At 38.1% G+C, this 26,259-nt stretch overlaps 1 protein-coding gene and 1 long non-coding RNA gene across 2 annotated transcripts; one reads left to right on the forward strand and one right to left on the reverse strand.

Annotated features, from left to right (window-relative positions):
• Nucleotides 1–14,103: 14,103 nt before the first annotated feature.
• On the forward strand, nucleotides 14,104–15,148 carry LOC143877124 (uncharacterized). The gene is made up of 2 exons (XR_013250562.1): nucleotides 14,104–14,205; nucleotides 14,851–15,148. It is a non-coding gene; the product is annotated as an uncharacterized LOC143877124 (long non-coding RNA).
• A 7,758-nt stretch (nucleotides 15,149–22,906) lies between these two features.
• Nucleotides 22,907–24,107, reverse strand: LOC143877125 (AIG2-like (avirulence induced gene) family protein). Its single transcript, XM_077378978.1, has one exon. It carries the CDS (start codon nucleotides 23,918–23,920, stop codon nucleotides 23,399–23,401), a length of 522 nt encoding a protein of 173 aa, XP_077235093.1. The 5' UTR covers nucleotides 23,921–24,107; the 3' UTR covers nucleotides 22,907–23,398.
• Between the last annotated feature and the right edge of the window lie 2,152 nt (nucleotides 24,108–26,259).

Here is a 26,259-nt window from a genome sequence, read left to right on the forward strand (position 1 = left end):
ATTGTGTAATATCTTTTATGACGCAAGTCATAAAAGATGCCCCTAGTATGATGTGCTTCCATGACAAAGTCTTAAAAAAAACAGAACCAAGGTAAGTAGGAAAAATTTGAGTTTGCATGGGTTCTTTCTTTGGTATAGTGGTAAGACCATCTCCACAAAGGCTGAACGCAAGAATTCTTCATTTTGCTCAGTGCTTGAGGCTTTGATGTTTCAGGCAGGTCTGAATAAAAAATCTCTTGCCCTTCTTTGATTCTTAAACCAGGATCTACTCTAGATTTTTCTTTATATTTCAGAAGGTGTACACCCATTCTCTCCAGTGCCAAACACTTTTGATTCTAAAAGAAAACAATGAGAAACAAGGAACAGACTCCTAAGGACTCTTTCAAAGAAGACTTACAATATTCAAGGGACTTGACTAAATTTTGATTCACCCTTAGATAAAATGTGTTATTTTGTTATAGTAAGGTTAGCCACTCTTAGAGTACTCTAAAAAACCATGTCAAGAGGACCTAATTTCCTCCATCGAGATCTCCGTCATGGTTATACCCCCTTTGGATTGCTCGGTTTTAATGCCCCTAGTTTAAAAAGGTGCCCAAAGTAAGTCTTGTCGACACTACTCGGATTCCAAGATTCATGCCCTGTGTAGAGGTTGCTTCTCAGTCTCCTTGATATCTTTTTTCGGAAGAAGTCAAAATTAATGTCTTCCAAGTTTTCAGTCTAAAAGACCACTTATCTCAACTTTTGCTTTCCAAGCTTTCAGTCTAAAAGACTACTTATCTCAACTTTTGCTTGTACTCAAACTTGGGAATTCTACGTAACTGAGGAACTCCTTCTGCTTCTATTCAACTCAACTTTTCATGGGAAGCATTTGCCTCTGACTAGATTGTCTCTTCAAGTTTCCAATCTAGCATACCACTACCCTGACTTTCTGATAAGTCAATCCCTTTGCTTGTTGACTTAGCAAGAAAAATAACTTTCACCTTTCTCTAGGTCGCCCTTTCGGGTTTTCAACCTAGTGGGTCTACAGACTCTCATTCTTTTCTTTCTGTTTTTCTTTTCATTCGTCTCGAACCTTTGCTTGTTTCACCAGAAGGACTTTCTAGGTGGGCTTGGGTTCAAAAAGGTTTAATACCTAAGGTTCTAAGGATTTGGACCGAATCTGGTCTAGCCAGACTACCTACGTACCCCAAAAATGGAGGATCAGATCCGCGTAGTTCGCTTTGGGATTTTTCAAAGAATGGTTTAGCCTTAAGCTTCAAAATTTTGAAAGGGATTTTATCCCAAGGTTTGACCGAACCTGAATAAATCAAATTGCCTACGTACCCCTGAAGATATGGGGATCAGGTCCGACGTAGTTCGGGTGCATAAATGCCCCGGGTTTATAATGTGTTTGAAAAGAAGTATTGGCTTTAAATTGTTGGCCCAAAGGGTTCTCAAAAGGATTTTAAAACGTTAGGATTTTGGCTACTAAGGCTCAAACGTCCAATGATGGCCTCCTGATGTATTTGATGTACAAGCTCTTTTGCTTAAGGTTCAAAATCTTTGAAAATTTTTTTTCGAGGAGTCTAGCGGTTTTCTGGCAAAACTTCAACCACTGTGCTCCACGCCCATCTCGAAGATCTTGAATTTATGCTCAAGATACCACAACTTTGTCTGAAAATCTTCTCTCAATATTTCATCAGCTCCACAGGGTGCCTGACGTTCAACTCTTTAGAATTTTACTCTTCAACTGGATGTCTAAAGCAGATGAAGTCTTGCTCTGCTCAACGACAGGGTATTCCCCTAGTTTATCCTTATAGGATCAAGCAAGACTACCTCAAACCCCTATAAACAGGTTTATCAATTCTTTGCGCTCCTCAGGAGATAAAGTTTTGCCAATCCATCTTTCCCGAGTTTCGGATTTCGATACCACTATCAATGGCTTTGATTTCTTCTTTAAGTGGCTATGCTCGACGCTCTTCCTCTCGTTTGACCATCTTTCAGATCTCGAGGTGAATTTCGTCTGCATTCTTATCCAAAATGGGGGGCTTTAGTTGTTTAAACATTAGACCTAAGAGTGAATCATAGAGTATCAAAGATACGAAATCAACCACTTTATAGAATTGAAGACTGTAAGTTCATTGATGATTTTTGACACACCTCAATGGGCTTTTCATCAGTTCTGATAGAAAACAGAACGCTGACTCTATATAAGAAAGACTGACAGCTATGACACTTCTCTCTTTCTTTCTTTTTTTAACATCTACATAACTGAACGTTTTCAACTTAGAGAAAAGAAAGTTGATGTACACTCAATGAAAGGCAAATCTAAAGACACAGGACACTTCTTCAAAGGTAGTGAACTGACACTAAAAGTTTATAGGTGATACACCTTTCCTCATGATAACGATAACTATAAAGTTCAATCCCAGAGTAAGAATCCCAGAAAAGGCAACTCCACAAGGTCTCGGTTAAATGGGGCAACAAAAGGCTTATGTTGACAATGTGGGTAAAACAATAGACTGCCTGGATCAAGTATGATTGGAAATGGTCAGTCTTTAGAAAGAATGGTCTTTCGCTAAACACAGACTGTTGGCTTGGAAGCACACAAACTAGGTCAATAGTCAAAGGATGAAGATTCTGAACAAATAGAGAAAAGAGTAATCTTAAAACACACTAAAGGGTATTTTATTCTGAAAATCAAAGAAATACTGTCTATGAAGGTTAAAGAAAAATAGACAGTGATAATATGACCTGCATCAACAGGGTCTCATTGAATTCTCAATCCACACATTTAAGTCTCATTTGAGTACAAATGTTCTTCTTTTGGGTATGAAAGAGTCAGGAACGATAAACATCCCTAATCTAAATAAGTTTCGATCTCATCAATGATCATGCACTCAAAGAATACAGGTAAGATTAAACTTTTGCATCAATGATTTTGAAATGATCCAAGGGTAAAAAATATATGATTGGTAAACACGGATCAAATGAAAATCAATGACTCAGATAATAGATCATGGCCATAAGAATGACAAAAGTAGGGTCAAAGACCAGATCTAAAATCTAAATGATGGATATCAACAACTGTACGATCAATATGATCAGAAATGATAGATCATGGTCATAAGGACAGCAAACGAGCTATCGGCCAGATCTCAAGACAAAACAGGTAAGGATCTAATCCTACTGAGCAATGTATACATGGGAATCAAGATAAGGTAGACTGACTCCAAAGGATAGCAATCATGCTTAACATATTTTTGGATAAAATCCAGCAGCACAACGGCTATACATGGAGGTCAAGGTAAGCTCATGGTTTTCCTAACTCTAAGAAATAGCGATTATGCTCAAAATATTCTGTGAAAAATTCGGCAGCATAACGACGCTAGACAAGGAAGTCAAGAAAAGGCAAACTCACGGCTTTCCTAATTCTAAGAGATAGCAGTCATGCTCAAAATATTCTAAATAAAATCCGACAGCATAACGGCTATACAAAGGATTCCCACAGCTCAACCAAAGGTATGTGAATAACGGTGGCCAGAGAAAAGGGATCAACTGAAGGACTGACCAAAGGTGAGAGCATACAACAAAGGGTCAAACCCTATAATCAAGAGATCAAGGACCAAACCTGGCCAAGGAAATGGCGGTAAAAAGCCACTGACTAGATCTAGATCTGAATATCGAAGGGATATAACTGATTACAAAAAAATAAGGAACTCTAACTAAGAGGAGAACCTTAATATACATAATCAGTATATATAGGTATATGCACATACACACAAATCCTAACCAGGGGCACCAGCCCTAATTCTAATCTAGCTGAATCAAGAAAATCTCGACTCAAGACAGACTGATAAATGCACTAGGACCGCATCGTAGCCATGTAAAATGAGCTACCCTAGTCTACAAATGGGATAAAGCTCCTAACTCTAAGCTCTACATATGTAAGCAACACACGTTCGACCCTATATGAATGCAATACAGATGTATATAAACACAGGTACTTCCTAGTTGGGTTTCACTAGGTCAGTAAGTATATACATAATATATAAAGCAAAGTAGAGCTCCGGACTCAATCTATCGGGTACTATGCGTATGAAACATACTTAATATGTATAACTCAAGTGCACCGAGTGTTATACATAGTATGCTTCATTGCTCATCGGCTGCTGTAAACACAAGTGCACCGAGTGTTTACGGCTGCAGCGCTGGCCCATAGCTTGGAAATAGATTCAACAGTACCATCAGGGTAATGACATCCCAGTCGGGCACGCATTGAATCTATCCCGTGGAGCAAATAATAAAAAACACAAAAAAAAAAATAATGAAAGAAATAACAAATATGATAATGCATGATGTGCAGTGTGTGAATCCCTTGTTTTAATTATGCACCTATCTGGCGCCCCTGGATTCTAATGATAGAATTCCCATTTAAAATGATTTTATTCCAAATTTTTCCAAAGTTAATAAAAATGGCATTTTTAAAGAGTTAGGCAATGTTTCAAAAACTCCCCAGCAGAGTCGCCAGCCTGTGGAACCCGATCCGAGGATGGTGCCGAGGGATGCGGGTCCCTAACACCATCTGGATCATCCACGTGTGAAGGAGAGCTCTACCAAGGAACTCTCAAAACGGATGCCACCCTCATAGCATAGCACGAGTGGCGATATAAAAAGAAAGAGATATGTCTCGATCCGGAACCGAGGTTCGAAACCGAGACATACCTGAAATAAACTCAGAGTCGCCATCCATGGATATGCCATGGAACCCTAAAATCAAATCCTCTGTGCAATGGATAACCAGAAATATATATGGGTTCGTGCCTAGTTACGAATGGGGAAGGTCTGAGAGCACCCCCAATTCGTCCGAGTGCAAGCACTTGGTCTCTTATGCCATTTTTAGTAACTCCAAAGAAGTTTGAATAAAAATCATGTGAAATGGGAACAATCCTCAGGACTCGTCTACCTAACCATGCATTTCCTGAGGATAAAAATAATAAACACATATAAAATAAAATGAAAGATGTGTCACCTAAGCATAGCTAGGTTATGAGTGACAAGCCTAATGGGTGTCTAAGTTCTGATGTACAAACACATGCAAGCTATAGCTAAAGGTATAAGATCAGTACAATAAAGTAAGAAAACATATCAAATCCTACAATAACAGCACAACAAATCCTAAGACTCTAAACGAATTAGCCCGAGTCTTCGGATGGTCTGGTATTCATCCAAAGAAGCCTACGTATCCCCGCCTCCACGAGAATCAAGGCAACGTAGTTCTTCGCGCCTATTCTAAGCTAGGATGCCTAAGACACCTAGACATCTATCCTAGACTCGATCTAAAAGACCGGACTAGTTATTAAAGTTTCTTGTACGATTATTTAACTTCCAGTGAATTGTGGATCTTAAGACACCCTATATGCCTTAACTAAATGCAGATTAGCCCTAGACTAATGCAGGTGGTTCCTACAACCTATGTGTAACTAGGCTGTGTTTCCTAAGGAAAACAAAGGGTGGACTAACGCATCCTATTCTAGTCATCACTCGGCGATGTGGATCGCCGACTGACCGGACGGAGGCGCTCCTATAACTCTAGGACAGACCCCTAACTCTAAAACAATCACCAACAAGCACACAACAAAACAAAGATCAAAACCTAACTCTAAACTCTCTATCTAGGACAAAGTCCTAACTCTAAAGGAAGAGCTTTTCGAAATCAAATGCTGTTTATTCAAAAAGGTTTAAAACGCTATTTACAAAAGTTTGGCTGGACTTGGGATATAAATCCCAAGCTGCACTACGTACCTCGGAAGAGGATCAAGCCAACGTAGTTCGAAACGAACTCTCTACCTAACAAACACTTACAGCAAATCAACTATTTTTTATGCTTTAAGTTTCTAATGTTTTTGAGATTTTTAATGATTTCAATGTTTATGGATTTTAAAATTTCTGATGCTTTCACCCTTTTGGCCAAAGACCGGAGGGAATATACAAAATAACACCTTAGGGACAAACCCTAGGGTGAATAAGGGAAACTATGCTCTAATAACACCGTTATAAGAGCAAATGAGTCAAAGACTCTCTAATAAGAGTAACTGATAACACTGAAAATGAGATAACGGAGTCAAAGACTCTCTAATGACTGCAAAAGGAAAGGCGAGTCAAAGACTCTCTAATAAATCCAACTGAAAGAAAAAATGAGTCAAAGACTCTTTAAGAAAACTGCGAAAGAGATAAATGAGTCAAAGACTCTCTAATAACATCACCAAAGGAATAAATGAACCAAAGATTCTCTGAAAGAAAAGGAAACATGATTCAAAGACTCTCTAAGAGAGAAGAACACACGAGTCAAAGACTCCACTGACAACAACTAAAGGATACACGAGTCAAAGACTCTCTAAGAGATGAAAACACGAGTCAAAGACTCCACTGACAACAACTAAAGGATATACGAGTCAAAGACTCTCTAAGAGATGGAAACACAAGTCAAAGACTCCACAAACACCGACATAGGATAAATGAGTCAAAGACTCTCTAAAAGAAAAGGAACACGAGTCAAAGACTCCACCAACACCAACTAAAGGATAAACGAAACAAAGACTCTATAAAAGAGAAAGAAACACGAGTCAAAGACTCTCCTAATAACACTATCTAAAAGGCAAATGAGTCAAAGACTCTCCTAATAACACTATCTAAAGGATGAATGAGTCAAAGACTCTCTAATCAAGGCTGACTCCTATGCGAATGGACTAACGACTAAGGAGAAGCTTACAAGCAAAAGGAATAAGAGACCTTGTGCATATTTGGCAAAGGTAAAACACCCAGCCGGGCCGGACAGCTACCTAGCCCTAGGGTGCAACAAATGTGCAACCCAATACCCATAAGGGTAAGGGTATGAAGCCAAGCCGAGTAGGGTGTTCTTCCAAAACCAAACGAAGCACAAAGAGGAGGTTTAGCAAGAGAATGAGACCGGGTGGGTCTCCCAAACACACACAAAGATGGGCTCCAAGTAACCTTATCATTGCCCTTGCAAGGGGTAAGCAAGGCTAAGACAACTAATTGACCAAATTGGTCTCTAATTAACAGAGGAACAAACTGAGGTGCAATATCAGAGAGGATTCTACAAATGAGGCTTGCCTCCAAAGGAGGATTGCCTAACGAGACAGAGTATGTCTCCTAGCACAGGTTCTATTATCTAAAGAAGTTTAGAAGACTACGCTAGTCTATCCAAAGAGAGAAGAAAAAGGTTACCAAGTAAACTCAGATTTCCATTCAATTATTATAAAAACAAATCAAATATCCGCAAAGTAAGATTTACAACTAAAGAGTGCACAACATGTAGCAATCATAAAATGATAAACAACATTAATTAGTCCAGACCAGCCGCTGGATAGCCTAATAAAGTAAAAACAATATCAAACACTTCAAAGCCAACCACAAACCCCAATACGGGGACTCCAATGAAATCAGATGATGCCAAAGTAATCATCTGATTTCCTACACATATAATATTTCTACAAACCGCCTTGAAATCAGACGATATTCGTGTCAAGGACATCGAATAGTGCAAATCATCTGATTTCCTTCTTCAATTAAACAATTTAAAAAAAATAAATAAAAAGAAATGAGTATGATAAGCTTTGAGATAATCTCACCTGAACACCATTTATTACCGTCTTGAGAACCTAACTCAATTGCTTAATATAAGAGAAGTGTTAAATCTTCAATATATTCAATAATATTCCCAATTTGTAAAAATTTTAGTGCGTAACAAGGGTATCAACTTATGTAGATTCAAGTGCGAAAACACTGTGAGCCACAAAACACAAAGACGGGCTCCAAGTAACCTTATTAAAACATCAAACCGATTTAGGCTGATAAAATATGAAGATTAAGACCAATTCCGGACACAAAACCTTGTTGAATCCATTGAGCATTCAAAAGATGAAACACAAAATTATGCCCAATGTTGATAAAACTAACCATTATCAAATTGCCATTAAATCATTTCTCCATAAGAACTTATTATCCAAGAACATCTTCAATCAACAAATGTCATTCGAGCCGAGCAAAGAAATCAAGAGGAAATTAACTAAAGCCCAAAATTTAACAAATTCAGTTGCTTCCTAGAACGACTCTAAATATATCTTTTCAAAAAGAAACACTTGTCTTTCTTCTTTTCTTTTCTTTTTTTTTTAAATTTATACCCTAATCAGTGATGTACAGACATGGACTCCATTACAAGATTCCACCAGAGAATGAATGATATAAAAACAACACTCATGGAGAAAACCTACTATCCTTTCCTGGTTGAATGAAGATAGATCGACAAAAGCACAGTATCAACATTTTCAAGAGCCTCATTTAGTAATCTAAGAGTATAGGCAAGAATTTTAAGGAGAGAATTACCCAAACTAAAGATCAAATCATGAGAATCAACATAGCATAAAAAGAAATTAAAATAAAAAAAAATTTCTACTTAGATCCCCCTTTCATTCAACACCACATACATCACAAACAACTCGAAATATGTCTGACCCAGCCACATTCAAAGAAATAGAAATCCTACAAGCAATCTTATAAGGATCATCACAAACCTCAGACTACTTTCATATGCAAATTGGATAAAAAGGAAAACGATTACCTGAATATAAAGCTTGCTGAGACGAATTAGATGCAGAGGAAGGTGAGAGTGTTGACCGGCCACAGAGAATTACCAGCACCGGAAAATGGGGTTTGAATCAAGAAACCGATTCGAGTAGGGTACAAGATTACAGAGAAAATGGTTTTAAAGGAGCTGATTGAAGGATACAAATAATTGGATCCAACGAAACCTTGCCGGAGATCGGATGGGGTTGTCGGAGAAAATGGCGGAAAGGTTGGATGTAAAAAAAAAAGGGGTAGGTTTGATAAGATGGGTTTGCAGAGATGGGACCAACAAATTGGGATCAAAGGATGGATAAAACAGGGGAGGTCGATGAGGGTATGATAAGGGTGGATAAAGAAGATGGATGAAAGAGGGGGTTTAATGGAGTTGGGTTGCAGAAATGGGATGGAGGCGGAGATGAGGTGGTGGCCGAACGGAGCTCCGGCTGGAGATGGTGCCGGAGACGAAAGCTCTCCAAAATCCCCTTCTTCCTTTTTCTGTTTCTCTCCTCCTTCTCGATCCCTTTTTCTTTTTCTCTTTTTCTTTCTCTCTTCTGAGATCTGAGATCTCAGATCTCAGATCTGAGATTCCTCTGAAATTCCAGCTCAGATCCCCTTTCTTCTCTCTGATATTTCTCAGAATTTTCACACGAAAAATAGAAATTGGGGGTTGCAATGAGGAAGGTGGGGTAAAAATGGGTTAGGGTTGACAAGATGATGGCGGTGATGGTAGAGGTTGCGAAGGTGGGGGGTGGTCGGAGATCCGGTGGATTGGAGAAGAGGGTTTCAGATTTATGGGGTAGGAAAAATGAAGAAGATGATGATCGGAGGTGGAAGAAGGTAGGAGTGGTGGTAAAGAGGGTGGTTTAATGGAGGTGGCCGGCCGGAGGTGATGCCGGGGAAGAAGATTCCCAAAATCCTTTTCTCCCTCTCTGGTTTTTCTCTTCTCCTTTCTGCTTTTCCGTTTTGAACCAGAAAAAATCCCCCTGCCTTCTCGATTTTTTTTTCTTATAACCTTGAAAAACTATTGATATTGACACCCCACTAATTGATGATCGCACAAAATTTATAAGCGCACAAACCAGCTGCGACAAAAACGGGCTATTTGAACCCCCTTTTATATACAAATGGTATATTTACCTCCTTTTTCCCGGGGACAATCCCCTTTTCAGATGATTCAACCCCCTTTTGGTCCGCATTGCGTACACTGCCCTGGCTCATTCACTGAGCAAACGCGCTTGGATCTCGACGAAATTTTACGGAGACCTAAGGGAGACCTCAAGCTACTCCAGGGTTCAATTTGGGACCCCAGCTCACTGATTTGACGAGGTTTTGCACAATCGGCACGAACTTGGGTTCGGTCAAAATGGGGTGTCTACAATGACACATAATAAAAACTAAAACCCATGACTCTTAACCACATACCCACAAACCTAAAATGCAAATCCCTACAATAACTACCTCTCAACTACCTCTTATACACCATACATATGCGTATCATTCCTCCCCCCTTACAAATGACCTTGTCCTCAAGGTCAAATTATTAAATAAAACACTTTAATCCGCCGGGTCTCAAATCGTTATGGCCGCAATCTTTTGAGCTCCACTCTCAAAATTCGCTGCAATCAAATTCCAAAAGAAATATGATCTTTCATGACACCGCATCAAAATAATGAAATGATCGAACGGTTGGAATTTTTTTTTAAGATTCTTGGTAGAGCATTCAACCAAACTATCATTGTCGCCATCAAATCTCAAAATTTTCTCGACACGGACAATGGCTTTCTCAAGTTTCAACTTTTGATCTTCTTCTGGCACTTCCTTAATCGTTTTGCTGATTTCTTTCAAGCCCTCTGATGAGCACATTTATGTGTGAATTGTAGGTAGGAAATGATTATCTTTTTACTTTTAGAGCAGTGCTATTTGATGTGTTTTCCTTGTTTTTGATGTTTCAGAATTATTTTTGGGTTTTTACAGAAAATGAAGCTAAGAAGATCAATTGATTTCTGTGGGGGATCCATTCTCGTGTGGGACTCATCAAATGAACGGTTCAGATTATCATATGGAAGTCACTTGGGGTGGACGTCCCAGGCTAATTGATATTTATTAAGAATATGGGCTGAATAAAATGTTAAGGAGCAATGTACGATTGAGGAGGTGTAACTGCTTCACATCAGCCCCCCATTAATTGAATGGTCTGGATCATTTTATGGAAATAATTGAAGGGCGCAACCAATTCACACCGCGATCCGTTAACTTGAACGGCTCGGATTCTCATATGGAAATGACTTTTGAATGCCCAACCGATCCAATTCACATTATAGCCCATCTAATGGATGGTTTTGATCATCCTATGGTGTGGGCTGTACAGTCCATTTCAAATGCAACTTTCCATTTTTCTATATACAAGTTTAAAGAAGCCCTCTCACATTTTAAAATATGATGAGGTGGATGGTTGGATCATCATCTTGAAGTGTGGCTTTCTTTGGGCCTAAAACAGCCCACATTTATAACTTGCATGGGAATGACAACTTTCTATTACTTAAATGGGACCCACTCAACTCACTTGCTAATTTCAAAGCATGAATGCAATTACACAATTCAGCCCTCCACGTTTTGAACACAATAGAAACCTTCTATTTTTTTTTATTTCAATACATGCAAATGCATTACAAAGCTGCCCACTTGAGAATATACAGCAAGCCACTTTCCATTTTTTAAAATAGTAGCCCATGCATTCTTGCTATATAAAACGTGTGGAACCATTGGAGTGTTTTTTTAAAAATAATAAAAAGAGCAAGCAAACTTTCCATAACAGTAGTCTCGTTCGTGTTTTTTTTTTTTGGCTAGTTGTTTCAAAAACTATGCAAGTTTCTTTAATATATATAATATTATACTTGTGGGACCCACTTGCTCACCTTGATTTTTAAAGCATCCAACGTTTCTCCTTTCTACTGGAAATAGCAAAGTGCTAATTTGGGGTATCAAACGTGGGACTCAGTTGAAAAACACTACGAGCAGCCCACGGTTTTGCTTTGGGCTAAATTATAATTCAATACAATATATTATATTATATATAATGGACCCACTTGAACTTATCAAAAGCATGCTATTTTCTCTTTATTTTTGATTGATAATTTGTTTTATTTATTTGTTTAATATAGGTGGGATCCAAAGTGAAGGAAAATTTCTAAGGAAGAGACAAGAGTTGCAAAATTTACCCACTTACCAAATTGGTGTCTTTTCTTGGGTGTTGAAGATAGAAGGGGAAAAGGCTATATATTCAAGACAGCTCATTCTCTTTACACTCTTGGCTCTTATTCTCTTTACACATTCTCTACACTCTATTCTCTCTTTTTCTCTACACTACTCTCAAGCTCTCTCCCTTAGTCTTTTTTGTTCTTTCTTTTTCTTTTTCTTTTCAACTCTCAATCCAAAGCATCATCATCCACCATTCAAACTCAAGGTGACATTAAAGCTTGAAGGAGGAAGATTCAACCAAAGTTGGAGGAGAAAAAGACTAAGTTTTATTTAATTTTTGTTATTTATTTTAAGTTCAATTTGATGTAATTTTGTTTCAATTCAAGTTAGTGAAGAAGTAATTAGTTTTTGTTTAATTTTCTTTCAAGTTCTATATGGCAATTCTTCTCCCATCTATCTCGTTTATTTTTGTTTTTCCCTTCTTAATGAGTAACTAAATCCTATTTACTTAGGGTTTAGTTGAAACCATGAGGAAGGAGAAATATTTACAATTAAATCAATCTACTCAATTGAAAAATTGTGTAGGATTTTGTGTTTGAAAAATTCCAATCATTCATGCCATTGGCTTTCCCCTTTCGTATGAATGATTGTTGATTAACAAATATAAAGTTCTATATAATCAATGTAAATTGGAGAGTGGATTTGATTAATTACTTATAAGGAATGACATCCCTTTGATCTTATCCCTTATTGACTAGTTAATCGAATTTTCAACCCAATTCAAGAGATGTTTTAATTAATTAATCTAATCCAAACCCATGGTGGATTCTAACCCTAAGTAATCTTTTATATTGAATTAAGATTTTTAAACTATTCCAAATTACTTTCGCAATTTTTCAATTAACTTAGGCCTTTAGAATTTTAGTTTTCTAATTAGATTAGATAAGTAGTTAATCAAGATCATTAGAATTTTGATACACTTTGCCTAAATTAAGATTTCCAAATCAAGATCGTAGTTGAATCCGATTCTTAGATTGAATAGAATATACGCTTATATATAGTGTTGTCTCCGAGGTCTAAGTCCACGAAAATCCTGAGTCCATTCCAGGCAATATTATATCATAGCTAGAATTCTAATCGGTACAAGAATATGATTGACAACTAGATTTCTCTTCCCTGAGTTCGATCCGTATTTACACGATCCGTGCACTTGCGGTTATTTAATATCTCTAACACCCTCCACAAATCGTTGTTGTCCTTCTATCATTTTCAAAACCAATGCTTTAATTTTCTGTAAATCTTCACATATCGATTCCAAGAACTCCAAAAGCGCAGCTATGACGCAAGATTAACGGCTTTGATACCACTTGTTACGTGCCTAATTGGCCGTAACAGAATTAAACAAAGAAAAAAGATAGAAAGTGATAAGGGAATGGTTGATTCGAGGCAAACAGACCTCCTAATGGCTCAAACTGAGAGGAATCATAACTCTCTTAAACAAACTTTCCCTTATTTGCTGTAATTTTCTCTTCTTCTTCCCCTTTCATTGAAATACATATTTTTAAATACAAGCACAATTAGAATGCCACATCATCAACCCACTTACCACTAACATGACACATAATAAAAACTAAACCACACACCCACAAACCTAAAATGCTATTCCTACAATAACTACCTCGCAACTACCTCCTATACACCATACATATGTGTATCGGTGTGTGCGTGTTTATATCTGTGTATGAGTGTATTTATATTTGTACATGTGTGTGATGGGTGTGTGTGATGGGCCGATTAGGTGTCTCTTAAGAAGGAGACAAACTTAATTGTTCTAACATGTTTCTGCACTAGATATCTGTTTATGGTATTGATCTCATGCTGTTAGCCCCATGATGCCTTCATTGTGCATTAATTTACCATTACTTTAGTCTTTATATGCCTAATCCCGAGATATTACATGATTTCTCCACACATTTGCACGTTTTTAAATTACAGTTGATCTCATGTGGTTGGATGATCCACACCATTCATTTGCTTGGTCCTTACTTAGGCTGTGCCAAGAAAATCATCTCCATAGGATGATCTTAACCCTCAATTCTGAAGAGCTTTGTTTAATGTGTCATACCTATAACATATTGGAAGGATAGGACATGGGGATGATTTTCTCCGCACATGGTGAATCCTTGATCATGTACCCATCTCAGGCCCACTATATTTTGGTCCAAGTAAGAAACTTCCTCAGATTGGCGTTGGCCCCCCCCGCCCCCCCCCCCCCCCCCCCCCCTCTCTCTCTCTGTCTCGTTTGTATCAATGATGTAACCAGGGCCTTACACGCACGGCGTATTCTAGCAGATGCAAAGCAGAGAGGGTACCAAGAAGGTAAAATTCCTATTCCATCCACCAACTTTGCGAAATTTCTCCAGCATATCCTCGCCATAGATTTCGGAAGAAGAAAGCTTATCGAATTTGAATGCTTTCTCACGTTTTTTATTTTTTATGACATAGGGATCCCCCCATTTTATTATTTGAAGTCAAAGAGCCACAAATTACTATTCTCACGTAAATATATCTGTATTTCAATTTCTTTCAACATGTTCAGCTCTGTTTCTGTCTTCCAGAGAAAATAATTTCTTCATTTAGGTTGGGTTTGACTGTACATCCAAATTGCAATTTGGGTGAAACTAGGGCTTTCTTAGATTGTAGTTTATGTGTGTAAAATGTTATCTGAAAAGGCCCAAATTGCAATTTGTGCGTACATGATAAAAGAAAAAGGAAAACCAACCTGAATTTATTTGATACAGCAAGAAAGAACCTGAATTTCATCTAATACAATAGGACAATGTAAACTAACATTCACACCTTGTTATGAAGATGATTTGGGTATTTTCTATCTTCGTAAGAACGTTGTTACTCACTTCTTCTAGTCATAAGTCCAGCAAGATTATTTTGAGTTTTCTAATGGTTCCTCACAACAGGATTACCCACTGAGAAAATTAATATAATTATTTTGTTTTCTATCCATAGATGTATCACCCTGACGAACGAAAGAGTTACAATGATGTAACTGTAAAGTTCAAAGAGATTAATGAAGCTTTCAGAGGTAAATTTCCTGATTTCGTGATGTAACACGTGAGTTGCTCGAAAGATCATGACTGAGCTTTCCATAAGGGTGATGAATACATTCAGTTATATTAATCAATGTTGGCATGATGGTTAAACCCTGATGAATGTCAAGAATCTTTTCTCAAGATTTTGTGAGTTATATGCAACTGAATTTTTTCTTGTGAATGATACTGACCTTCAATGGCCTTGGTATTACTTACGCTTCGATATGGTAATTATTTGTCAGCTTCTTCATCTTCTTGACTCTTCATGATACTTGCTTTTCAGTTTCTATATGTCTTATGATGTGCTTACGACAGGAAAATGAGTCCCATGTTATAAATGCACACTAGAGATTATTAAAGCTCTGACACACACACAGACATGGAAGCAAATGAACACGTGGATCTATAAGACGAATATCTCTACATTATACAATTTTTACTCCTTCACTTTTATTTTTATTTGGTGAAGGACCAAGCAGGATTCTTATTGTTGCCATCTGATTGTATGTAAGCCATGGAAGCAGATTTTTCTATTGAGTGTATTTCAAATGTATTAGCACAGTTTTTTTTTAATTGAATGGCAAACCGTTTTATTAAATACATTAGCACAGTTTCAGTACTCTAGATGGACAAGTCAAGTTCACGATAAAGCAGTTAGAGAGGTCAAGACACAATTTTCCATTTTATGTGACTATTGGCCAACCATTTCCACTGATAATGCTAAGCATGATAGAAACGGTAAGCTCTATGGAACTGAAGTACGTTTTTACTTTATGGAGAAATCTATACAAATCTTATAAAACTTTTGGGAGGATCTCTTTTGAAACCATTGATCCTCTGTTTTATAATAGATCTTTCTTAAGCACCTAAATTGCACTAAGCTATATTTCATTATGGGACATAAACATAAACCTTTCAAGTCCAACATTGAGAAAGTAAATGCCATCTTAAGTCTTAATGGATTTGTTATCAATAGGAATGTGAAGATGGTGTTACTTGTTTGGTTATTGAGTCACACAAAAACCGATGTGCCGGGAGAAATTAGGACTTGAAGGATAGTGGAGTGTGGTCATATAAAAGCAGAGGGCACTATCCAAGAAAAAGGCTGATAAGAGGCACCATTGATTAGAAAAAAAATGCTTGCAGCTGGTGCACCCAACAGAGTTATACATCTCATATTGTTGATTTAGATGGTTTATGAACTGACATTTACCTATTCGTATCATAAGTAGCAGTTGCACATCCCTTTGAACATCAAAGTGATACGAGATATATCAAGGAAGGGAAAGAATAGGAAATACTTTTTACTAGAAAATGGATTGATAGAATTGCCACAACCATAACATCCTGAAGACTTCAAAAAGACTGATCATATGACATACTGCAAATATCATCATATCATTAGTCACTGTCTACGTGAGTGCTTTGTTCTGAAAGACAAAATTCAAAAATTGATTGGTGATGGGACCATAAAGGGATTATAATGAAGCACAACTGTTATAGTGGCTACTAATCTTATTCATGTTAAAAAAGCCCCTTTTCTCATGGGAAATTGAGAGACGACAGTCCGACAGTGTCTAAACAAGAAGAATAGGCAACCACCGGATGATACAAGCGGGTCCAAGATATGTCTCCTACATCAAAACTACTATTTGGTGAACCAAAGCAGCCATAAGAGAAAAAAAGATACAAAAAAAATAAAAAATAAAATTAAAAGAGAAGATTCTAGAGAAATATTATCTTTTCCTCAAGAAGAGGTCACGCAAAAAGTTCGAAACCGTAAGATTCAAAGAGAATTTATGCCACCAAAATTCTATAATGACATGAAAATTCAACTGAAATCTTATGAATCAACCTCATGTACGACAATACATCTTGTAAATCTGTCTTCTGGATTAATTCTTGAATAATTGCATCATTATGATAATGACACGATTCTTCTTAGATTCCTATCTGAAAAATGGACTTCAAGAATTCATCAATTGCAAAGACAAACAAAAATAAAAAAGATTGATGATTGAAGAGCTAAGAAGGGTAGGATTACATACTATGCGAGAGGAGTCAAAAGAAAAAGGGTGGCCATGGACATTTCTTGTCAAAACTGGGCTGGCACCGAGCTTTGAAGAAACCCCATTGAATGAGGATGCAGGATTCATGGCACGACCATCCTATGCACACCTTGAAAGTTGAAACATTAAAACTTTTGGTTTTCAAGTTCCAGCAATTTCTTTGAAACAGATCTCACAGGATGGATTAAAACTCTCTTTGGGATCATAAAGCTTCTTTATGGTACAAAATACAAATATTTGAGAAAGATGATGGTTTTATTAATGGTAATGATATTTAAGGAAGATGATGATGATCTTTACCTTCCACCCGAAAATTCAGTTGAAAAATGCTATCGCTTTGAAATAAATGAAGGGCAAAAAACTGGTAAATTCTTTAGAAAAGACAAAAGAGGCTGAGAACTACCCAAATGTAATTCTTTATATTCCACATTCTGCTTCAATGAAGGAACCGATTAAGTATGTTGTGGTAGCACATCTTAAAATTTTTCCTGCTTTACTTACTATTTATGATGCTCTGAAAATGTCAAAAATTTAAGACACGCACTTATGAGCCCACTTACTAATCCTGACAATTTTCTCACGGATGTTTGTCAATTTGAAATAGAAATCAGATCCTCAAAACCTAATGCTTGTGTGGCACGTATAGAAACGCTTACCTTTACTAACAGCGATCTTTTTCTTGGTACAAATCATATAATTGACCTTTGTTTGTCGGAGGAATATTGGCAGAATTTGGAATTAGCAGAATAATGTTATATTTGAATCTGCAATCAATCTGTTGACTTAGAATCCCCACTCATCTGGGTATAACTATTCATGGTCTCACACTCAGTTCCCTTATAATACAAGGCTTCAACAAAAATGATCTAAGGGCTATTGGGGTTATGAAAGAAAAAGGTATAAATGGTGCACGCAGAAGGGTTTGGGACTGCAGACAAGAACCACTTTGTTTATAGACTTAAGGCGGCTATGATACTTCCTTGGGGCTGAGGTACAGAGATCCAAGGAAGGGATGTGACTATCAGTTAAGAAGTGTGTTGTAGATCTACTTTAATAGGTTTTGCATGATTAAAGGTTAACTTGTCACCACCCCTGTAGTTTGTAACAAAAAGCTAGTATGAAAGGAGAAAAGATCAATGTAAAATATGCTTGAATCAAATGAGTAAAGAGGAAGTAAAAAATACAGATTGCTGTGAGTTATATACAGTGATCTCAAAAGGTTAAACTAACCTTCATGAAAGATAGCACCGAAACGTATGCCTATCTCTAACACTCCTCAAGTTGAGCTGTTCCCTGAACATATACAACTTGTCAATCAAAGTTCTATGATGATCACATGTTGGACCTTTGGTAAATACATTACTAACTTGATCTCTACTCGAAACAAAAAAGGGGAAAGTCTCATCACTCTTACTTTTTCTTTAGCAAAGTCGTAGTCAGAGATAACTAGAATGTTCTAAAACCGTAAAACAAAAAACTAACACATTTGGACTAAAATATCCTCTAATGACGTAAAGTTCTATGATACGTAAAGTTCTATGATGATCGCATGTGAGAACCTGCTCGATCATCTCATCTCTCCCTAAACCCCTTCTATTGCAAGTTTCCTCCCTAAATTTTCCCTCCATTTCGGGTTCTTCCCTCCCTCTCTTATTTCACGTTCTTCGATTCGATCAATCTGATTCGTCTCTGTCAATCATATTGATGCACTTCACCTTTGCTCAGGCACCCTTGACTGAATTGAGCTCGCCGCTCTTCCAAGCCATATTATCTTCTCCGTCAGCCACATGCTTTCCGTGTTTTTACTTCCTCACGACAACCAAACACCCCTAGTTTTCCCTCTACTTCATTTTCACTCCACTTTCCATTCTCCCTTTGCTGTGTCATTTCACTTTCCTTTCCACTCCAGGTAGACAATCAGCTCGAGAGAAGGGAGTTAGATGTTAGAATAAAGAAGATGAGGAGATGTAGGCACTTGAGTAAGATAAAAAAAAAAAGAGGTAAAGAAGAAAGGATAAATTTTAGAAGTAGAGGATAGGGATGTTAGAAGACTATGTTATTAAGATCTAAGAAAAGAAATATGGTATGTGGATGGATTCTAGTTCTACCCTTATGATCTTGCCTGCTCTTATACCATGTAAACTATGGTTGAATCAAATTAGTAAACAAAGAAGAAGAATAAGAGATGGGATTTCATGGGAGAAGTTAATAATACAGATTGGGATGACTTCTACACAGTGATCTTTCAAGACTAAACCACCCTTCCTGAAAGTTGGTACCATTACATATACATATCTCTCATACGTACTTCCTCATGCTAATGCGAGTATGATAGGGGTCCTTAGAACCTTACATTCACTAGAACTGACATAAAACATGCTGCAAATTAGGTTAGTCAGTATCTTCATGATCCGAGGGAGGAGCTCCTTCAGGCAGCCAAGCAGATCACGAGATATATCGTGGGTGCATTGTAATATGGATTAATTTACATAATACTACTGAACAAGACTGTGGTTATTCAAATGTTGATTGGGCTATAGATATAGATACATACAATTCAGTATTAGGGTATTGGGCTTGAGATATAGATACACACAATTCAGTATTATAGGGTATTACATTATGCTAGATTGCCTGATATCACGGGGTAGCAAGAAGTAGAGGACAGAATGCAAATTAGTGAGTTGAAATTACTGGCTTCAACAATAACAGAGCTTAGTGGCTGAGACATCCTTGAAGGAAGTACGCCTGGGATCACATACTCTCTCTCTCTCTCTCTCTCTCTATTGTGATAACCAGAGTGCCATTAGGCTGTCCCAAAATCATGCCTTTCATCCTAGGACAAAGCGCATTGAGATAGACTCACATTATTTGTGAGAGGGTTGAGGATGGTGAAATTTATCCAAGTTATGCTGCCGGTCATGATCTAGTTCCCAGAGTCTTCACTAAGGGGCTCATTGTAGACCACCACTCTTTAGTTGACAAGCTGAACATGTTCCATGGAACACTTTGAGCTTGAGTGCTTGAGGTTGTCGAAATCCATCTTGGGGATATTTTGGTCTTTCGACCTCTTACATATGTGCGCGCGCACACATGATTATTATAAGTGCATGAAGAAACTGAGTTCCAACTCCATTCAAAATCTCTCCATCTTTTTTCTCTAATCTCTCTCAATGTCACTATTGATTTTTTTCAGAAACATGGTCTGTCAATCCTTCCATGATATTTTCTGGCTAAAAGCTTCATTTATTCTAGAACTGGGTCCCCCTTGGCCTCCACAATGCCAATGCCCGGATCATTTGAGCAATCTAAACTGGAATGGCCTCAAGGTCAGGTTAAAGTCCTGTAGTAAACAACGCTAGAGTCCTAGCCCAGCATATCTGGGAGAAACTGATGTTTGACGTATTGGCACATCTCTGTTTGTTTCATATACTATCCCTAGATTATGGATTATAAGGTCTCCGTGATAAGCTGATGGATTTTCTCCTGGTAATTAGAAGTATTAAAATTCCCATGGTTGCATTGTCAGACATCCATGTCGGATTTGTCTGTGAATAATTGGTCAAGATTAATTTATTTCTTATCAAGTAACAACTGTCGACATCTTTTTTCCGAACATATTATCCCGAAGACTCTGGAATACAAACATCAGTAGAACTTCTTCAAAGCTGCCTCTGTTTAGATAAAATTCTTCCAATCAATGCTGATATTTGCCCATCTGAACTCCCAGGGCACTGAAATAACAGTTGCAACCTCTTGAACAAATGCTGTGTCGACTACCATTTTAGTTAATCAAATTTACTTGATAGGATCGAACGTTACTAACTACAGTCCAGCAAGATCTTCAACACAACTTGGTCTCTTAAAACATATAAATCATAAATGAAAAACTATTACTAGCAGAGTATTGATTAAAATATCCATCAATCCCTCCTAGCAGAGTTTATGTCCATTAAAAAAAAAGGATTAAAATATCCACCCCTATCCTGTCAACAATGCTCCCGGATGAAATTGAGAGAACTAGTTTGATGTTATTAACACAGGCTTCCATTGTATAATTATGTGTCTTCATCACTGCACAATAACATTTTTAACACTGTTTAAAAGATCCCCGAGTTAGCTATCAACCCACCCCTCAGAGTCCAAGTTTTGTCCTACAAAGTCGATCAAAATTTATCACCTGAGTTGCTGAGAAATTGACGTGTCAATCATTGACTCGCCTGAATTGATTCCTTTTAACCTTCACTGAGTTCTCATCCAAGTCGGAGCTTTTAAGCATATCTTGTTCATGAATTGGTGAACTAAAGTCAGTTATATTTTATTTGAACTCAATTTTCTAATATTTAAGATTTCATTTTCTTTGTAACATGCTGGGAGATGCATGTGAAGTTGACTCACGTGATTTTTGCTTGTGAAACATTATTTCCACAGAAAACAGAGAAATTTCTGTAGAACATTCAGATTGGATGACATTGCATAGATAACTCAGCATTTTTTACTCTCAAATGACAGAAAACTATCACTTACATTTGATCGAAAACAACCGAATGTGTGAGGGAATTTTGAGCATGAAATGTGTAAGTAGTGATTGAAATGTAATATGTGGGGTAATTTGTAGTTTTCCTAATTACTTACACCAAGAGTTTCCCAAACTAGCAAGTAGAATTGAACCCAAAAAAAAGAAAAAGAAAAAAGAATTGAACCAAAGATGTTCACCTGAATCAAACTGGGTTCATATAAAAGTTGCGAATCCCGAACCCCGAACCAAGCTAACCTTGCGAACCAGAACCCCAACCAAGTGAACCGTTGAAATAGGCAACATAGGGTTAAAAATACATTGGATTGTCTTTAAATTCATTGCTGCTCTGATAATTTTCTATAAGTTGGGGATTTTGGTTTCGGGACAGAAACTCACAATGTTTTTTGGCAGTTTTATCTTTTCATATTATTTTAGCATCACATTGGAAACGAATCAATGTGAGATGGTTGGAAGGAACTCGTGTCCTGAGTCTGACCAAATAAGCGCATTTTTTGGATAAACATGGCCCAGCCACGGTGGACCTTGATGGATTCTGCTTCCACACTCAACTGTTTTTGCCTCACCTGCCATATAAATTAATCCAAGTTGGTATCTTTGATTAGGACTATAAGACTTATTAATCTGACATATATAAGAAATCCCTTTCATATTGATGTGAAACAATTGAAAATTTTCAAATACCTACTCTTTGAGATTCTATTCTCGATGCCCTATTGCTCTGTGTGGTTGCTTGTGGATGGGTGGGAGATTAGGAGAAGAAGAAGTCAATGGGAGATCAAAAGGAGATCAAAAGAAGATCAGTCAACGGGGAGATTAGGAGAGGATGTAGGGAAGGTTGTTTGGTTGCTTAAGATTTGTGGGAGATCTCCCACACCTCTTCTCAACTCTATCTCCCCGAGATTTTCTCCTCAAATTTCTACGTTTTGGTAAAACTTGGGGAGCGAATTTAGAGGGTGCCACATCACCCGACCGGCTCCCGACAACCCCGGTGGTCAAAGACCCCAAAATTGCTAAAATGGCGACCAAACAACCTTCGGCAAATTAGGAGAAGATCATTCCCCCATATTTTTCTCAAAAATAAGTAATCAAACAGAGCATATATGATAATAATAATCTCGGAAACTGAATTTCAAATTACCTAGCGACTCTAACATGCTGAAATTGTTACACATCACTGTAGGGTATTTTGGAAGAGCAGTGCTAGGAAGAATCGCATGGTTCATGGTACGTGTGGCACTTTATAATGGTAAACGCCATTAATCACTATAAAATTTCCCAACCAGTTCACCAATAAAAAAGTGCGTGAACCATGAGGTCCTTCCTATCAATATTCTAAGTTGAAATTCAGTAGCAAGTTTGCAATCTAATGTAGAGAAATTGATATGAGGATTTGGGGGGATAAATGATATATAGATACATGAATACACTACAAATTTGCAATCTAATGGATTAAGTGATCTGATAACACCCCTTCTCTTTACTAGAATGCTTAATAGACGGCTGTTTTGGGTCACCGGGAAGGTGTACTCTACTATCAATTAAATAAAGAGCACCTGTGTGTGTGAGAGAGAGAGAGGGAGACCTGAAAAAACAAAGGTAAAACGAAGTAAAGGTAGTATGCGAAAGGCATGAATTACATTACACTCCACCGCCATCGGGGTAGGACTATTTTCCGACGGATGTGCGCAATCACCCGGAAACCACGCGCATCGGGTAAGCAAGGGGAATTCGAACGCTCGTCACTGGAGAGCAAACCCATGACTTTACGCCAAAAAGCCACACTGAAGCTAATAAAAATACAGATTCAGACCCCCTAAAATTGAAATTACAATCCACTGATCCACTCCCTCTCTCTCTCATTCATTCATTCCAGAAGCTACAAAGATGCGAATCTGTTCAAGAAAGGTTATGTTCTGAGGCCTATCCTTCCTTTTAAGGTAACCCTTCGCCTCTTTCTCCGAATAAACCGAAAATCCCTTCTCCCCATTCCTCTTCCACAGCTCCTCCGCATAACTCCTGTGCCCATAATACGCTTCCGCCCCCACAACAACCGTATTTTCCACTCCCCGTACAACCTCAACCGGTAACCTCTCGTAATGCCCTCGACTCGTGCCCTCAAGCTCGTCCATCCGTCCCACCCCGTACACCGAAACCTCGTACAGCTCACCCCATACCCGTTCACCCGATCCCGGTAGATTCAGTAAAAAAGGCACCCTGTAGGGACCGCATACCATAGGGTATTTTTCTACGGTCCTGTATACGCCGAGGTATACGGCGTCTCCCGTACGGACCATTTCTTGGATGAGGCTGTGGTTGGAGAATCCGTGCTTTAGGGTCCCGTACGTGAAGATGACACTTTTTCTATCCTCCACCCCCATCTCTCTGTTTTTCTTTTCCGCCCCTCGAACAAAGATTGGATTTTATTTTCTTCGAGGCCGGGGAGATGATTTTTTTTTTTTTTTTGGGTTCTCTGTTTGTGTGTGGTTCTGTGGATGGGAGTCATGGGACTTATCTATAGGAGAGAGAGAGAGAGAGAGACGGGTGGGTGGAAGGTTTTGACGGGCAGCATGTGGTTGCACACCATAAAATCTTCTCTGTAGATAAACTCTAACCCTCTCACTGGTGGGGGTTTATAAAAGGGATTGCACACCTTCATCGATTGGAGGGTTAGGATCATCCTATGCACAAAAATCTCGGCCACAAACTTCCTACATCACCGCCAAACTAATGAATGGTTTAGACCACATTGTATTTTTCTTGATGCATGTGCATGCACAGCTGTGCACCATAAAAAAGACTTGCATTCACATTGTATTTAAGGGGACCTGCACCCGAAAAATTGGATCGCCAGGATATCATATGCATTTTCTTTTGGGTTTTGCTACACGTTCTGCACCTTAGCACTCATTAGCAAAACCCTTTCTTTTTTGCTCCTTTATAGAAGTTTTGAAAAAATGCTTACTAGTTACTTTTACTGATTTACTCTCCATAAAAGATGCTTATTGGATCTCACTTCTGCTTTGTTTACGTGACCATATAATGTGGGTTGCCTCGTGATGCTCTACAAGATCAACAGTCTTGATCTCACAGACATGACCCCTTATCCCCACTTATAGTTCCCAAAAATTGCCTTTTATATTTGACTGTAAAAGTCGCTTTCTCCTCCATTGCTCTCAAAAGTTCTTAATCACATTCACAGCTGGAGAATTCAGTTTAGCCTGCAATGCTCTAGTAGGGCATGCCTCATTTGATTGGGTCACATCTTTGATTGATTTGAATCGTCCATTTGATAGCCTTCGATTTCCTCAGTCAGGCAATCCTAGCGTCCAATTGCGCATTTTGGGTTATGAAGATCCAACGCAAGGCCCCATAAACGGTTCAGATCGAGCAAATGTGGGACCCACTATGCCAGGCGAGCGTCATTTAATTACAAGGAGGTCGAGCCCGCCAAAACCTTTGCTTGCCACAACGATTCTATACATAAAACCCTAGAATTCCATTGTCAATTGTTACTCTGCTCTTTTTTTCACTATCATTTGGTTTTCCTTTTGTTCTCTGTTCCTTCTAATAATGTTTGGATAATGCGGGTTTAGGTGATTGGGTCGAAAACAAAGCAGTATTTCAGAGAGTATGATAAGCAACGGTAACTTCATAAACTCATTTTCTAGCTTATAAAATCTAGGTATTAGCTTATAAAATCAAGTTTTTAGCTTGTGAAGTCTACAATTTTACAATCCTGGATTATAAATCTACGTATCCAAGTGGCCCCTCAGTGACTTTGGCACTGGATGAGATCCTTTCAATGCTAGTCAGTAGATAGAGAAAATCACAAAGATTTTGTGTTCCATTGCCGACCCATTCCAATACCAATAGTCCATAAATGACTGTCCATCATCGACGAGAGGGCAACACGGGGATCAATTACAGATCAACACCGTTTGCTCAGGGTTACTTTCCGACAACCTGAGTAGTTTATCTCTATATTGATTTTCCTGCACTGGGTGTTCATCTTTTAGAGGACAATATCAGGACCCCATGTGTTTTGCTAGCCAATTTTGCGGAAAGACTCATTACGGCTGGCTTTTTCACATGTGAGAACAGCCAGCTCAAATGAATTAAATGAAAAAATAAAATCAGCCAAACAAGTCAACCTGTGTGGCTGTTCTCACATGCAAAAGCCGGCCGCGAAATGGCTTATTGGGTAGGGTTTTGGCGTTTTGGTAACAGTGGAAAAGAAATTTGACACATGTTTTCATAAAGATAGAAATCTCAAAACACCTGTAAAAGTCTGAAAATGGGATTTGCTAGGGACCATCACACAAGTCATTTCGCTGTTGCATGAGAGAGCAGGCACCAAAGATGGATTAAATGATCTTAGCCTATAAGGACCCTTGCAGAAGTCATTTCGCGGCCAGCTGTTGCATGAGAGAGCGACCACCTAAGATGAATAAACGCATAAGACAAAATCTAAGCCTATGTGGCTGCTCTCTGATGCAACAGCCGGCCTGTGAACTATACCTTCTGAGATGGTTCCTAGCAAATCCCTTTTAGAAAATTATTATTATTATTTTCATCCTAGCCCATTAGAAAACATTTATTACATATTCCAGAATACAATGTAATGTATCCTACAATGTAATAAAGAATGCAATCTATTTGGATACTCAGAAATGATGCTCAGCAACTTTGCCATATCCCAGTAAGAAGCTTCAAAGAA

The sequence above is a fragment of the Tasmannia lanceolata genome, unplaced genomic scaffold (genome assembly GCF_043159265.1).
Source record: "Tasmannia lanceolata isolate RefF3 unplaced genomic scaffold, GAP_Taslan_0.1 ptg000005l, whole genome shotgun sequence".
Taxonomy (NCBI): Eukaryota; Viridiplantae; Streptophyta; class Magnoliopsida; order Canellales; family Winteraceae; genus Tasmannia; species Tasmannia lanceolata.